A 16,041-nucleotide genomic window follows, 5' to 3' on the forward strand; every position below is an offset into this window, starting at 1 on the left:
GGGAGAGCGGACTCAAGCTGCCTCAGGTTGAGGAGGGCTTTGAGCCACTACCTCAAGGACTCTGTTGAGATGCAACAGCCACTATCTCTTGCTTCCTTCCAGCAGATGCCTATCTGCAAAAGAGAGTCCTTTGCCAATACTTTCTTTGGCTGGATCAAGGTGGTTTCCTGATCAGGAACACTGAGGCACCTTATAGATGAGAGAGAAGCAGACCTCTTCTTAAAACCTTCACTTCAGAGCTGCCTGTTTCTCTCCATTTTCTGTACAGAGTTGGGAAACTCTTCTGACTTGACATGGTATGATTTATTAGCCTGGGTCAGGTCCCTACTTTAAGTGTTGCAGCCTTTGAGTTAGTGTCTAAATTGTGATCTGAAATACGTCAAAAATTTCTTTGTACACAACGTGAAAATAGTTATCTGCCTTCTGGAGACAGAATATTGTTAAGTTTTACCAAAAAACTTTGTAATCTGTACTTATCACTTGCCACTAGTGACTTTCAGAGGCTATAGTGCCTTCTATATTCATGGATTACCACAAGGAAAGCGAAGAAAAATCATTTAATTCTGGGACAACCACTCTGATAGGAGATGACTTAATTGGTTTTGAGGCTTTTATTTTTTTGTAAAAGCCAAAACAGTATTTATTATTCGTTCATCACTTCAGTAGTATAAAAATACTCTAAGTAAATAGTTACTACGTACACACATTATAAAAACTTCCTACGAAACATGAATTGCTATACTTTTATTTTTCTGATATTTCCACTTCTTCTTTTTCCCCCGAGATTAATTTGCAACAAAGTAAAAGAAACCATCTTTAGCTTATATGATAGCTAACATGTAACTCAATTCTATCATGATTTTAAAAGCAAAAAAAAAGTTAGTGAGGTGACTGGAAAATTTGAATTTCTTGGGTTTGAGGAAATCCTGTTTTCTTTACTACATTACTGAATATTGTAAAAAGGGTATTGACAGTAATGATATTATCAGGTCCAGACCCCTTGCACTACTGATGAGCAGAGTTATTTGCTCTAATTTTTATAGACCTGGTTCAATGACATAGAATGGCATTAATCTTCTTTGTAAGTCATTTAAATCTTACACCACTCATTTAAATGTATGTTGTGTTTAGCAACTTGTACACTTTTATAGAGACATTTTGTCAGTCTAAAAAGACTTTGTTATCATAGAATATGTGGTGGGGAAGAAGAGGACAGCACTTGGTGTGTCAAGATGCATACAAAATAAGCTACAACTCTTAAGACTGTGAACAGTAATGGAAGGAAAAATATTACGTAAATCTATTATAGCTATAAACCAGGTGGATGAAGCTTTCATGATAGCTAGCAAATCACACAGAACCCAGATCACAGTGGTAATAGTGGGTACAAATTAGACAGCTGTTGAGAAAACAAGAATATTTTCCAGTAATTTTTTTAGTGTATTTGCTGTTGACAACTTTTTGCTATATAAAGCGGAGGAGCCATCTATAGGAGAAAGACTCTGTATGTGATTCAAAATAGGGAAGTTACTGAAAACATGAAAGTTGAAGAAAGTTTGGGTAAATGTGACTTAAGTGAGAGTTTATGGTCCCTAGTAACAAAAGGAGGGAAGAATGTTAAAGTAAAAAAAATGGATTTTGTGAGAGAAGGCTACAGTAAACACAGAATAGGTAGATAAGATCTCTTTAGTCAAGCCTCAAGGGGGAAAAGGAATTAAGGAGAAGTGATGCTTTGTCAGAGGTAATACTAAAGCATAAACAATGCTAATGCACAGATTTAGACTTTAATTAAACTGTAAATTCTTCATTGACCTCTGAGACTTTCTCAGTTTGCTGAGGAACAGAATAAAAGATTTGTATGAGAAGGACAAAGTTGGGTAGGGAGCAGGGATGCATCCAAATTCTGTCACACAGTAAAAGAAGAGCCAAAGAAAGTGTTTTATCATCTATAAGCCTTTCCTCCAGTGACAAGAAAATGATACTGAGGTTCTAAAGCTTTTAATCTATTTTTTGTGCAAGTTTTTGCTAAGAATTCAGCTATGTATAGGTGGCTAGCACAGTACTAATGCTGAAACAGCATTCTGCCATCTGTGTATGCGAATTAGTTGTTTCTGAAAATTAAATAATATTATGAAATGTGAAAAAATGTCACCAACCCTGTGGCCAATTTATGGAGTACCATAGAATACCATAGATAGATTTTAATTTGAAAATGTTAAATACATATATTTGGGAGTTACTTTTAATATTAAAAATATTTAGATGTTCCGTAACTTCTTAATGTAAAAACTTGGTTTCTGAGATCTTTTCTTTTGCCTTTTATACTCTTGACAATCTGACTGGTAATGTTTCAGCCCAATAAATACCTGCTTTGGTTGGAAATACCAGAAGTTTATTTTTAAATGACGTGCTGTGTTATTCTGACCTATCTGCAATAAAACCAGAAACCAGCAATTGTTTATGCTTAATTTAGTGTGATAATGTGTATACTATGCCATTTAGAGAATCAAGCTTTATATATTTAATCAATAATTTGTACAGAATATGATACCATATGTAGGTAACATGTAACTAATGTATAATGCTTTATTTTAGGCAAACGTAACTGTCCGTTTCTGCAGGAAGAATTATTACTAGCATAAAGTCAACAGCGTATTCAAGGATGATTCTTCCTAGTTTAATTTAGCCTGTGCTGGTATAAATACTTGGTTATAATACAAACTTCTTCAGGCAGCTGTCAAATCATTTTAGTTACCAAACAAATAAGATTTTATCGATGTTATAAAATAGTAATTATGCTACAACTGGGGTAGCTGTATGAAAGAGCCAGTAATAGTACCTTCATTTCTAGATTCTGCTGTCTTCCATGCAACTCTTGGGGAGCATGGTGGTTTGTTCCGTAATATAGATGGTTGAGGGGGGCATAAAATGCCAATTAGAGAAGGCGGTGATGTTTTTGAGCCCTGAATGTGGATTTCACTGTGGTAGGTCCATGTGAGAAAGCCAGAGTATAGTATAAAAACAGTAAAAGGTCACTGCGTACTTTTTTTCCCCTAACCATTATTTGGAGCATATTTCAGATGCTCTTCTCATCTCAAGGCTCTGAAATAAATTTTCATTTTTTGTTTTTTTTAGTTCATTTCATGACAGTTATGTCAGTTGCTTTAGCTGGTTCCCATCATTTGAATCAAAGGATCAAAGTGCTTGCATCCTCCGGGACAAGTATAAATAAAAAAAATTGAAATATTCTTAGAAAATAATCTTGTCATACTGGGAATCATTTGCTAACTTAGCTTTTTCAAAAGATGAAACTAAGTGAGAAAAAGCTGGTGCCAACTCAGCCTTCTGAGTAACTCTGAAATATTGCTAGAGACTTAAGTAAATTATTCTTAGCAAAACAAAACTGCTTCAGGAATATTACATGTATTATATGTGTGACATATTACACATAGTCCAGCTTTTTCAGGAGATCACAGTATTAAGAATACAATTTCATTAGTATGTTTTAGGAAGCTCAACATCTTAAGCATGATCTGTGTAAAATTCATATGGCTTATAGCCAGGCGAGATGGATATGCCTTAACTGTGTTGACATCAAGCTGTGATCACTGTAGGAAAAAAAAACTTGCAACTAATAAAGAAGAGTGGCACTTTCATTAAGTTTCATTTTAACCCAATTTTTTCTTGGAATTAATTTTAACTCAAAGTTTCTGTTTTAGATAACGGAAATCTTAGCTTTCTCCATACCAATATTTCCTGCTTTTTGTTCTGTTAAATGTTAAACACTGTAACACCAATTAAATCTACCGTAAATTAACTATAAGTAAATGTTTAATCTTTCTGTGAACTTTGAACAGTATACTAGTGGTTTCTCTTTTTCTTTGAATTAGATGGAGAGCAGAAGACTCAAGTGATGATTCATGGAATTGAGCCAATGCTGGAAACACCCATACAGTGGCTAAGCGAACATATGAGCTATCCAGATAATTTTCTCCACATTAGTATCATTCCCCGACCTACTGATTGAAACTCAGCTATATTGGTATGAGGATCATTCTCAAGCTGGAACTATAAGGGCATGTCAACTTCTTGCTTTTGTCGGTCTTGACAGAGGCAGCCTGACCAGAAAAAAAAAAACCCAACAAAAAAACGAAACAAACCAAGAAGTCCTCACTGCTGCAAGCCAAACAGGAAGAGAGATCCTATCATCAGATAAGGGCAATTGGGCTGATCTTATTTTGCATCACCGCTGCTTTTCTTCACCACTGTAATTAAATCAGTTGCGATATGAAAGAATTTACGGGACCTCTGCAAGTCTGCTGTTGTCTTGTAAAATATAATGAAGCTGAAACTGTCAGCCGAAGAGCAAATGGAAATATGCCACATGATTGTATTTCTGATTAACAAATAAACAGGGTTGTTTCCTAAAGTGGTAGTGTTTCAACTTTGAGAGTGGAAACATTGGTTTAATTTTCTAGAAAGTTAGGCACTGAGAGATTCAGTTACCAATAGCTTTTTGTAAAAGATCAAATTACTGTAAACCCATCTTTCCTTAATGAGAAGTTCATGTTTACAGTATGTGTATTGGTATGCAAATGATCTTTTAACTTTGATAACAAGGAGTGAGAGATTTTAAAGTAAACCCGTGAGCATGTTTTGTCATTTAAAAACATGCACAACTTAATAATTTACAAATACTTTTGATTTGTATGCTGTCACTGAATATTCCAGTATGTTTATTATTCAAACCGGTTTTCATAGACTAGCAATGATGTAGGATAATTTGTCTCAGGATTTGTCATGGCATTTCTTTGTGCTCATCTAAATTTTTTTTTCTGTAAGAATATTTTCTTAATTTAGTTTTAAAAGTTAAAAAAAAAAAAAGTAAACGGATGTTGCAAATGATTGTATCCTGCTGTTTATTCCCATAGACTAGAAAACAGTTAAATCATAGAATGATAAACAGATGTATTGCTTTTTAATAATTTTGAATTTTGGAAAGCTGAGGCTTTTCCAAGCTAATACTTCCTTACATCTGAGTTTAGTTTTCTACTGTGGTCCCTGAGCAATCAGTCTGAAATTTGGAAGTTTCTTATCTCATTGCACAGATTTTTGCTTATTTTAGCAGATGTATTTTTAGGTTATTGGATCGCTTTGGTTTCTAAATGTTTGTTACCATTGCAGCTGCTACTAGGACTCTACCATTTTTTTTTGTGTTACACTGAATTCATCAGACTGTGTGCTGTATTGCTTTGTCTGCAGTTTGTGGCTGTTTGTGGCACAAGACTGTGTTTATAGTAGACATATTATCATATATGTCAAATATTATCAAATATAAAGCAAGCATGACGTTTTTCTTTCAAAAATGGTAGCTGTTGAAGTTTCTACTCAAAGTCTTGGCTTGCAAATGTCCCGGTAACTCCCAGTGCTATTCCCATTCATTTCCATGCTCCCTTTATGGTATGACACTTACCTGTATCTGAAAAAGAAGAAAATGAAGATCAATCAAACAAAAACCTCTTTAAGAAGCAAGAGGGGAAGGATCTCTTTGGGTGAGGGTAGAATCGAGGCTGAAAAAAGCCCTAAGGGCAGAAAAAGTCAGTAGACAAATTAGTGTTTTAAATGTAAATGAGGAAATAGCATTAAGGAAATGGAAGGGAAAAGGTAATAGTGAAATAAACCTATGCTGTATTCTGCGGGTCATGAAGAATTTTTAAAACAAAACAAACCATGCTGATCTGTGTTTATGCAGAAGTGAAATGTAATATTCTTATAGTGGGATGACTTGGTTGAGTTACTCTAATTTCCAGTTCTGTTTGGAATTTTTGTTACAGTGTTGGATTGGCATTTATAAACTTTCTTAGGCAGACACATCTAAATATTCTGGAGAATTTCAAAGTCCTGCCAATGGATAAAGCAAATATTTTGTAGAGTCTTCATATTAAAAAAAAAAAAAAAAAAAAAAAAAGTCTTTTTTAGGGATAATTTTTCCATTAATCAGGATAAGAGGCAGTACATTTAAAAAACTGTAAAGATTGTGTTTCCTTTGTTTTAAGGTAAGCTGGAGTAAGTCACTGGCTATTTTAATATATTCTACACCAGCATTTTAAGTATACAGCGCTCTTCTCATGGCCCGTATTTGCTAGTAAATCCAACTTTTAAGGCCTAGCATGGAACAAAGAAATAGCTTGGCTTTAAAACATACTCTTTCCTCTTATTTTAACTATTTAAACTTTATTAAAAAATAAAACAAAGTTTGAGTCTGTCTTTATTTCAAGCTAAATAAGGATCTTTGTCATGGAGTGACAAAAACATTTAATTAATACTTAATAAGTAGGAACTTCTTAAAGAGCTGGTTGGGTGATGTATCTAAACAAAAGCACATCATCACAAAATTCAAGTGGCGTCTTTGCTTTACCTGATTTAAATAACATTTTTGTAATTTCTTTTACTTACTGTGTGAATACAATAGGAGCAGAAGTTGCGTTGTGGCTTAATTACTTTTCTTCACTTTGAAATGCTGTAACTTCTGGAAGAAATACGTGCACACACACTCCTCTACATTTAGAATTTAAGCGTATCTGGTGAGCAACTTAAACCATAGTTTAAAAAAGAGCAAAATATAGAGCTTGTTGCTGTTTTCACTGTATTTCATGTTGTTTGGCAATGGCTACCTCCATTTTTGAATGTTCAGTGAAGAAAGAGTGAATTTTCCAATCATTTCTTTGATACCACTGGCTGTCACTCAGCCCACTGTCAGTCAGCAAACAAGGTGATGCCTTTTCATTAAGTGCTAGAAATCTGTTATTTTAGTTTTAAATTAATTTGCATTAATTCTTTGGGAAAAAAAAGGTACCTATAATCCTGGGTTCGCATTAGGTACGGCAAATGCAGAAAAAGGGCGGGGGGGGGAGGTGTTTGCCTACAGGAGCAGCAGTTCTCATGTGGAATATTGGGGAGGGGGGCGGGTCTGAACACCCCTGTGCGGAAAGGAGAAATTCCGGCTGGTATAGGGACTGTGCTGCCTTAGTGGCAGAAATGCAAATACTGCTGGGTATGTGTATTGGTGTGATTGGGAAATCTTGCAGGAATGTGCAGAAATATTAAATCTTAAGGACAGATCAGCTACAGGAACATGCAGTATGAACTAGCCATTAATAAACTTGCGGAAAGGAAAACTATTGAGCTACTTCAAACCCAGTTACTTCTCCACTAAGAGTTTTGGGAGCTGTGGAGCAAGCCAATGTGAAGGTGAAGTTAGGAAAAGGGTAAGAGCTGGTTGCCTGTGATAGCAGTCATTGGAGTCGGGGACTGGGAAAGTCCTTTCAGTTCTGTATTCCTGCATGTTTTGCTCTGACAGCCAGATACCTATCAGCTGATGGAGACTCTTGATAATCAATTCCAGTATTATTTATATCCTGCATAATAATGATGGCCTTTTTTTCTTTTATTTCCTTATATGGTGAATGATGTCTGAGTGACAACTTGTTTATGGCACTGACGATAGCTGGTGTTTTTTCAGTTTCAGTTTTTAGGAAAATCTGCATCTTGATTGTACAAGTGTATTAGCACACTCTTAGAAGACTTCTAGGGCTGAAAAATGACTACTCGCTTTAGAGAATGTTTTACACAAATTTCACAGCTTGCCAGTGATAATTTACCAAATCAAGGGACTAGACAAGAAAAGCATAGATTAATCCCTTTCATAGATAACTTTCCAGATAGAACATTTTTACATGTAATGTTTTGAAACTCTTAAAGAACCTAGATATTAGTTTGCCTGTAAATTTAGCAGTAGCTTACAGAATGTATTTATTCATATGCTACCATATATAGATGTTAAAACTGATTACGTACTTGTTTAAGCCTAATATTAATATCGATGATTATCAAATTATGCCAGAAAGAGAACCGTGTTAGTGATTGTGAGGGCTCCCGTGAGTGCCATTGTTCTGGTGCTGCAAATGGATGAAATGTGGAGATTGAGTGGATCTCTGGCAAGCACTACCACTTTTTCCAACTTCAGCCTTCCAGCAAAAACAAAATTACTCTGCCTTTACTGAGAAAATAATGTTATTTTCTTGACATGGTAAAAGTGTATTTCAGGGGAAAATATTCCCCCCCCCCAATATTTTTTTATTCAAAATTTGTGGCTTTGTTCAGAATAATAAGGCTTTTGGAAAGTGACTTTAGCCAATGATTTTAGCAGGACATTTTTGTTTGGACAGGAAAGAGATTCCTGAAGTTTTTTTTTTTTTTCTTTCCTTAGGATGAGAAAGGCTATGCACAGAGGTTCTTAAAATACCACATCACATATAGAATGGATTTCTGAATTAAAGCAGGTAGGTGTCTATTCTGTGTTAAAACGTCTAGTTTTGAGACAGGGATGGTGACATTTCAAAATGTCACACTAAGCCTGAGTAATATCTCTTGAGAGAGAGGTAAAAAGATGGGAAGTTTCAAATGCTCAGAAGTAGATTTCAGATTTCTGTACTTTCAAGTTATGCTATCAAATTAGCTTGTGGAAGAAGAGTTTAAAATGAGAGAGATGTTTTCTTTCCTACCCTTGTCTTTCATGTCTCTATGATTCAAGTAATTAAGTTCTTTTAACTGTAAAATGAAACACCAGTTTCTCTAAACAATAGATTAAAGAACACAAAAGAATACAAAACTTCTTTCAACTACAACTATGCAAACAGGTACATAAAGAGTTTTGTGTCGTTTGGGTTTTTATATGTATAAAATACCTTTAAACTTCATATAATTGCTAGTTATGGTTTTCCACGTGGTTTTAATAGTATTTATATGGATGAAATATACCCTACCACTTAGGGTAGAGAGGCAGTCAAACACCGTGTTAGCGTTGGAGGTTGGATGAGCTTGACTTTACTGCACTTGAAACTGCCAAAATGCGTCAGATTTTAAAATAGCACTTTCCACTGAAGATGTTTAAAGCCTTAATCCTTGCATCATTTCACTAATAGAGGTCAACAGATACGATAAAATGAATATGTTGTGGGAACAAATGCGTGATCTAGTTACTAACACACATTATATTCTCATTTTAGCGCTCACAGTAATTGTGAGTATTGTATAGTGGAAAGGGTAAAGCTGATATGTGATACAGTTTGCATCAGCCAGAATTTGGAGGATCGCTTGCTAGACTTTGTCAAATGCATTTTGCAAGTTCACATGCACGTCTTAAAAGCTATTAGAAGTTAGGTCTTCTTTCAAAGAAAACCGGGCTGTGGTGGGAGGAAGAAAAAAAAAAAAAAAAAAAAGCGTTGTTCACTAAACCTCTCCCTTCAGTGGGTACCTTATAGCGAAAGGCATGTGGAGAGAGTGCATGTGTGGAAGCTGGTGATGTCCTATTTCATACAGATATCTATATAATTTCTCCTTGTGCATATTGAGATTTTGTTGCTTAGGGTCAGTAGTGTCCTAACTGCCATAAAAAAGACAATGTGTAATTCTTTCAGCTAGACAGAGGCACTCATGAGTATTTTCATCACTACAGAATTAAAGCTCGGAATGGAAACTCTCTGGCTGAAACTTGCATCTTATACGCTCTTCTAGCTATAATTAAAATAATCTGCACTTCAGAGGTTTGATTTTCATCAGCCATATGTACACACACCCTCACTGGATTTTTTTCCACCGTTCAAAATGAGCGAAATAAGCAGGTCTTCCTTCATTTCAGAGTTATCCGAGTCTGTATAAGGCAAATGGGCGGCAGAGATCAGGCTGTGGGAGTGGCCCTCAAGCCCTGAAGTGCGGCATGACCCAGGAAGTTATACGGCTTGTTCACTATTTCCACCGTGACAATTTTATCATACAAGTTCTGTCCCTTACTTGCAGACTCTAATTTGCAGCTTCTCTTTTTTTTTAGCTAATCCGTGACCTCAGCTGACTAGAGATGAGGTTGAACCTGCCCCTTGCTCTCCAGTGCCCGTCTCTCCCTTGTGGGCTTGCTATCAGTAACTGTGCGGGGCGTGTGACTAAAACCCCGATCTCTGGAGCACTCCGTGACCCTTCTCGCACAGCTTCTCCTTCAACATGAGGCGTGAGTTCGTTTCTGCTGGCTGTTACCACAGACTGGGTAGCCCTGTAGGAAAACAGTGAGAGAAAGGTGCGGAGGAGGGGAGAGGGAAATGAGAAGAATTCAAAAACAGTGAAGGTGGGGCTCGAGAGAAAAATACTTCGTGGGGAGTGAAATGACAGAGCTGGATTCTTGATCTCACCCAGGTTTCTCGTTCACTCATCATCTTAAGCTCCCACCTTGTGCTTTTCTTTCCACCTTTCCATCAATGTGGTGGGGTATTGGCTTTCACCTGTGAAGGCCAACGTCTGGCACCTCTGGTGTCACCGTGTGCCGTAGCTGCCTTCTCCTTGGAGCGAGCACTACACTTGAGAGGGTGTATTTCACTTTGCTGTTTTAGCACCTTGCTTAAGAAGGCCTTTATTTACAAAAATTGTTTCAGAGCTACTTCCTCTGCAGCAGGTCCTAGGCCCGGGCCTCCTTCAACTGCAAGGAATCGGGAGGTCTTGCACAAAATGGTGGCGCGGGTTGCACAAGCACTTCATGTTACTCTTTTAATATGTTGTGTTGTGGAAAACCAAATTATTGGCATTGCTTTTTTTTCAGGGAACACATGATGGTGTCGCTCAAGGACCTTTGTGTCGTGAAAACTACTGTTTCATGGTTCTGAAGTTTTACTTTATACTGTTATGAATGTTTCGTATGGAACAGCAGAATACATTTTCAACGTGTGTAATAAATACCAAACCCAGTTTTGGTCATAAGCCTTTTCTGTTTCATTTTCCAGTCAGAATAAGATTCCATTATATTGGGTTTAGTTGTAGAAAAATATGTCACTATTCATAATCAGGCTGTATAGGCAGTAGAAAGCGGACGTGTCATTTTTAATCATCAGCATTTCTGCACTTTACAGCTTGATACCTTTCAATAGGAAGACACACAAGGACTTCTACCTTTCTGCTGAGGCATGTTTTTGCTGAACCACCCAGGCAGCTTCTCTGCCAGTTTGGGGGATCTGCTTCCTTATGCAAACCATCCAGTTTTGTTTTATTTTCTATAAATTTATACTTGACAGCTGTTGAAGAAATCACTGGAACAATAGCCGTAGTGGCAATTTTAAAAAATCAGCTTAATTTATTGTTCCGATGTCCTTCACTAAGAAATCACCATGTCAGTTTTTAGTGAAACTAGTGATGTCCTACTTCTGGTTGTGCATTCAATTATTTCAGTGGTAAGAGGGCACAATCCTAATGGGTCAGCATACAATTTCCTTGAAATATATTGCGTGCTTTTAATTAATATGCCAATAAGAGGAACTATTTGGTCTTTATTTTATCTCTTACTGAAACTTGAATGCATTCTAGGGTTCTGCTGCAATTGGCTTCCTCAGGGAGGTACAGCAGGAGTTGTATCCCCTCTGGTCTCCATAAATCATGTTGGATTCTTTTGGAGGCATGGGGCAAAATATTTCAGTTCTCTGAAGACTAGCTACTCACACTCTTCCCTCCCTCCCCAAGGCTAGATGCCACGATTTTCTATAATGCAGCCCTTCCCTTTCTGTTGTACGCTCTGAACAACGAAGCAGGTGAACTATAGCTACTGGGCGTAATGATTAATTCTTCAGCTGTTGTTTCAGGGGGCTCTGAATTTTAGGTCTTTCAAGTTTTTGAGCCACACGTCTAACAGAGACTTGGTCCATGGTATCCATGAAAGTTTCCAGCAAGATAACACAGGGTGTAAATTAAATTATCTTTAAAAATTGGCACTCAAGTAAATTAAAGTATCCACAAAGGCTGATACCTACCTTCGTTCACACTTGTTTTTCTGTGTCTGTGTAACCAGCTTTCTGTATACTTTCAAAAAGCAAACCTAATCGAGATTGTGTGATGGCATATGGAAGAGGCCTATTGCACAACTCCCCTCCCCCTGCCCGTGCCCAAGTCAATCCTTGCTTGTGTCACTGCAGGCAATTAACAGTGCTTCGAAACCACATGCGGCTCCTATTCCAAAATGCCATTTGATGGTATCAGGAGGCTTACGAGTTCAAGAAAAAAATGTTTATTTTTTAAAGGGAGTTTATTCTTCATCATTAGAAGATGCTGAAATAATCAAAGGCATGGAGTGTGCAGCATCAGCAAGTAGATCTTTGCTGCAAGGTATTGTCTGGATGGGATAAAACCACATTCTTCATCTTTAATATAATATATGCTTGAAATGAACTGTAGCATATTTAGGTGTTCTGCTTTGATCCTAATGTGTTGTGAGGTGCTACGCTGAAATGAATGTGGATACCATCGATAAAGGAGAAGATCCTTAACATCTTAACGTATGGGCATGTGCCGCAGTTGCCACATAATAAACAAGGGCGTCAGCTTTTCAGAACTGCCCCGAGATAGGGAACTTTTACCTCCTGTTGTCCCAGGGTAAACAGGTTGCTCGTGTCTGTGAGAGCAGCAGGGTGCTTTCTCTGGCGTTGGCTGCGGAGGGAGAACGTGAGAATGAATAATTACTGTGGATTTGCCAGATGCTCTGTATCCACACATGCGTCTTGACCCAATAGTAATGAATCTGAGTGTTTGTCTTTACCTGCGGGATTTCTTCTGAGTGGTTTTGCTATTTATATCAAACAGGGTTTTCAGGGATTTGAAGTAACCTTAGGACGGGGATCATTTCGTTGACTAGCATTGGTGCTAATTATTTGAAGCAAATCAGTGGCTGGGATTTTTATTTAATGTCACTGTGCAATGAGATATGATTAAGCTTGAATGGTGTGGCTGGAAGTTTCTTGGGAATTATTTGAGTTTATTTTGCAATGGCAAATAGGATCACAGGAACAAGAGAACGCTCCTGCTTATGCTGTCTTTCTGCTGAGTGTTTTGGTGGGTCACTGTTTGCCTGGAGCACTGAAGTATCCCTCTGCCATTCAGATTGTGTAGTAAAGGTGGTGTACTGGTGGAAAAATCTCCTTTCCCAAAATAAGAGCTGACCTAAACCTGAGTCTGGTTCTTCTGTCATTGATACACTCCCCGAGCACAGCCGCATTGTTGCTTGCTCAGCACAGTCTGCAGCTTTATCTGGATTCATTGCCTTGCAGAGATAAAGTGTGCTATCTAGGCTAAAAAGATCCTACCTCAACAAACAAAGAACATCTTAAAAGTTTTTAAAACTAGAGGCAGAAGCCAAGAGCTAGGAGGAGCTAGCAGCAACTCCTGTGATGTACCAGAAAGAGAAGAGCTCAAATCCTGCACTTTTCATCACTTCACAAGCTTCTCGTTGCAGCAGAAGAGAAAGGTTTCTCAATGAGTTGTCTCGTGTTCAGATAGGGCAGATAACTAGGGAACTTACTGCTGCTTACATTGATGTCAGTACCTTCCACTGTCTCATGTTCAGATAGGGCAGATAACTAGGGAATTTACTGCTGCTTATATTGATGTCAGTACCTTCCACTTTGCAAGCAGAGTTTCTCGGCTCGTGCTGTGAAATCTGCTGTCCTTCCTCTGCAGAGATGTGGAAATTTGGCTTCCAGGAGAACTGTAATTTCAGTTTTACTGGGGGAATGAATTGGCAGAAGTTTGGGAATAAAAGACAATGTTTAGAAGGCTACTTCTGGCAGAAGGTCCTTCTCAAAGCTGAGTTTAATCCTGCTGTGGAGCAAGCACTGCTCAGAACTGCGGTTATGTTGAACCATCCGCTGATATGTTGAGCAAGCCTGTCAGTAATATCTTGGTGATGGTTTGGAGCTGAGAAGGGACAGGTGCTATCATGCTTTGCAGTGCAAAGTTTAAAGGGCGTGTGATATTGAATTCACGAGATGGCACGGTTTAGTAAATGATGCACAGCCTGTACAGTTTCTTTATGGGATGACTCTTTCATGGTATGGTACTCCATTAACATGAGAAGTATTGTTTTCATTATCTCAGCTGATGTTCCTCTGAAACTGCTCAGTGGGTAATTTTAATGGATACGGTATGGAAATCATTGCACCGGCAGGTACAATATCTGTTCATCTTATTTGCTTACAAATGTTCCAAGCAATCACATATGACACCTTCCTGCAAATGAGGTAATTCCCGCTTGGCACTTAGGCCTCTAAAGAAGAAAACTTTTATATTGTAACATTAAAGGCAGACACTTTGTTTTAATCACTTGCCAAAACAGCTGAAAACAATTATTAATTAATAGGAAACATTGACTTTTAACTTTGCAAGCTCTCCAAAGAAGTGTCTGTGACAACTTGCATCTGGATTTATGGATTATTTGGATATAGTGAAACTGGGCATCGTACTGCAAAGGTTGACTGCTTTAAATTCATTTTAAGTGTACACATAGCGCTCTTAAAATTAATATGTTTATAAACCTAAATTGGTTCAGTTGAATGCCTTTTGTTCTCTTTCTGGCTTCATTTGAAGCAACAATAAAAAGCTGTGCTTGTTTGTGTGTTTAACCAAAATGTTAAATGCAATTAATCTACCAAAAGCACACAAATATTTTTTGAATAATAGAGGCGCCCCTTTCACAGTGTCTTTGGTATTTAGCACTATGGTTTGGAGAGTAGAAGGCAACTTTTTCACATCTCATAAATAAAATCTTTAAAATCTTTTGCTTGGCATGTTTAATTTGAACCAACACAATGCAGCACCCTCAGATTTTCTTGACTGCTTTGATAAGGATGAGGTTAGTATGTATGGTTAGGGGGAAGCGGCATTCCTAGTATTTTAGATTCTGGATCTTACTTTCGCTTCTGGAAAATGTTGTGTCTGGCAAATGCAGCTCCCAATAAATAAGAAGGGGAGGGGGTGAATATTGCAGTCTGAGACAAAGCTCCTCTTTGATCTGACTTGGAGGGTGATTATGTGGGGATGCATCATGCAGATCTACTGGTTTTGCCTCTTTTGTCAAAAAAAATAATAGAATTCCTTGGACTGTCAGAAACAGAGAATATCCAAAATATTTCAACAAGAGCAGACCACAAGAGTTGGTTTGTTATCTTAATTGACAATCTTGAGACATCCCAATTATTTTAACAATGGGAGAGTGCCTGCCTAGCCTGTCTGCTTCTAGCCAGTCCACTTCTCAGTTATTGAGAAATTCATGGCGAATACTGTGACAAGTTTAGTAACTGCAGATTTTTTATCAGTTAAAATCTCTTTTCTAGCAAACATGAGAGCTTTGCTTTATGTGTTTGCTACTGAGACTCTTCACTTAAAAAAAGTGTGTGATCTCATCTTCTATTTAAAATTCTGCTAGTCCTGCTAGACCAGCAACTCGCTCTTTGCCAGGTAACTCGATCTGAGCTCATCTTCTGTGCACGGGACTGAGTCTTAACTGCTGAGGATTGGCTGGTCACACCATGTAGCTTGGGTGACTGACAGTTGGGGTGCATCCAGAGTCTATGCCTGGCTACAGAGAGCCAGGTACCAGACTTCATTCATGTCATTTGAAGAAAGGTCATCTGTTTCCCTCTTTAGCATGCTTACTTCTCAATAGTTTATAATGATTGGGAATCCGCTTAGTTGTCCTTTGAATCAAGATACAAGATTCATAGCTACTCACCAAGCTATGGAAGACCGAGGTGGTTCTGTGTAGTCCTATATTTATGGTTAAGAAGAAAATTGTTACGCTGTTCAAAGGTTAAGTTGTGCCTTCAGGTAATAACGCTTTGCTTTTCCTGGAGTGTTTTGCAGAAGTTGATCATAAAGAGATTGAACTTGTCCTGGTTTTATCAAATAGTTAGGGCTTAAATGGCTACAGAAATGATGCCTACACCTAGTTTCCCTTTCCCTTCTCCTCCCCACCCAACACTGTGCTCCTCTTGGAAGGTGGGGGTGGATAGTGCAGACATGTGGATGCAGCAGCTTAAAAGTCAGATATATAGGAATGAGGGGGGTGCTGGTGCATTGATGGAGTGACATCTCTGCTCTTGTCCATAATGGTCAATAATCTCAATATCGGTGACTGGATAAACATCTGGGGATTTTGTGGGCTGAACTATGGCAACTGCC

At 37.8% G+C, this 16,041-nt stretch overlaps 1 protein-coding gene across 4 annotated transcripts in view; it reads left to right on the top strand.

Moving 5' to 3' along the window:
• Window positions 1-6,254, top strand: part of ATG5 (autophagy related 5) — an 85,014-nt gene extending 78,760 nt beyond the window's left edge. For all 4 annotated transcript variants that reach the window (XM_052781403.1, XM_052781404.1, XM_052781402.1 and 1 more), the window contains one exon: window positions 3,891-6,254. In XM_052781403.1, the coding sequence (XP_052637363.1) occupies window positions 3,891-4,027 (137 nt within the window). In that variant the 3' untranslated portion in view covers window positions 4,028-6,254. The remainder of the gene's footprint in view (window positions 1-3,890) is intronic.
• The last annotated feature ends 9,787 nt before the right edge of the window (window positions 6,255-16,041 follow it).

Source organism: Harpia harpyja, chromosome 3, assembly GCF_026419915.1.
Source record: "Harpia harpyja isolate bHarHar1 chromosome 3, bHarHar1 primary haplotype, whole genome shotgun sequence".
Classification (NCBI taxonomy): Eukaryota; Metazoa; Chordata; class Aves; order Accipitriformes; family Accipitridae; genus Harpia; species Harpia harpyja.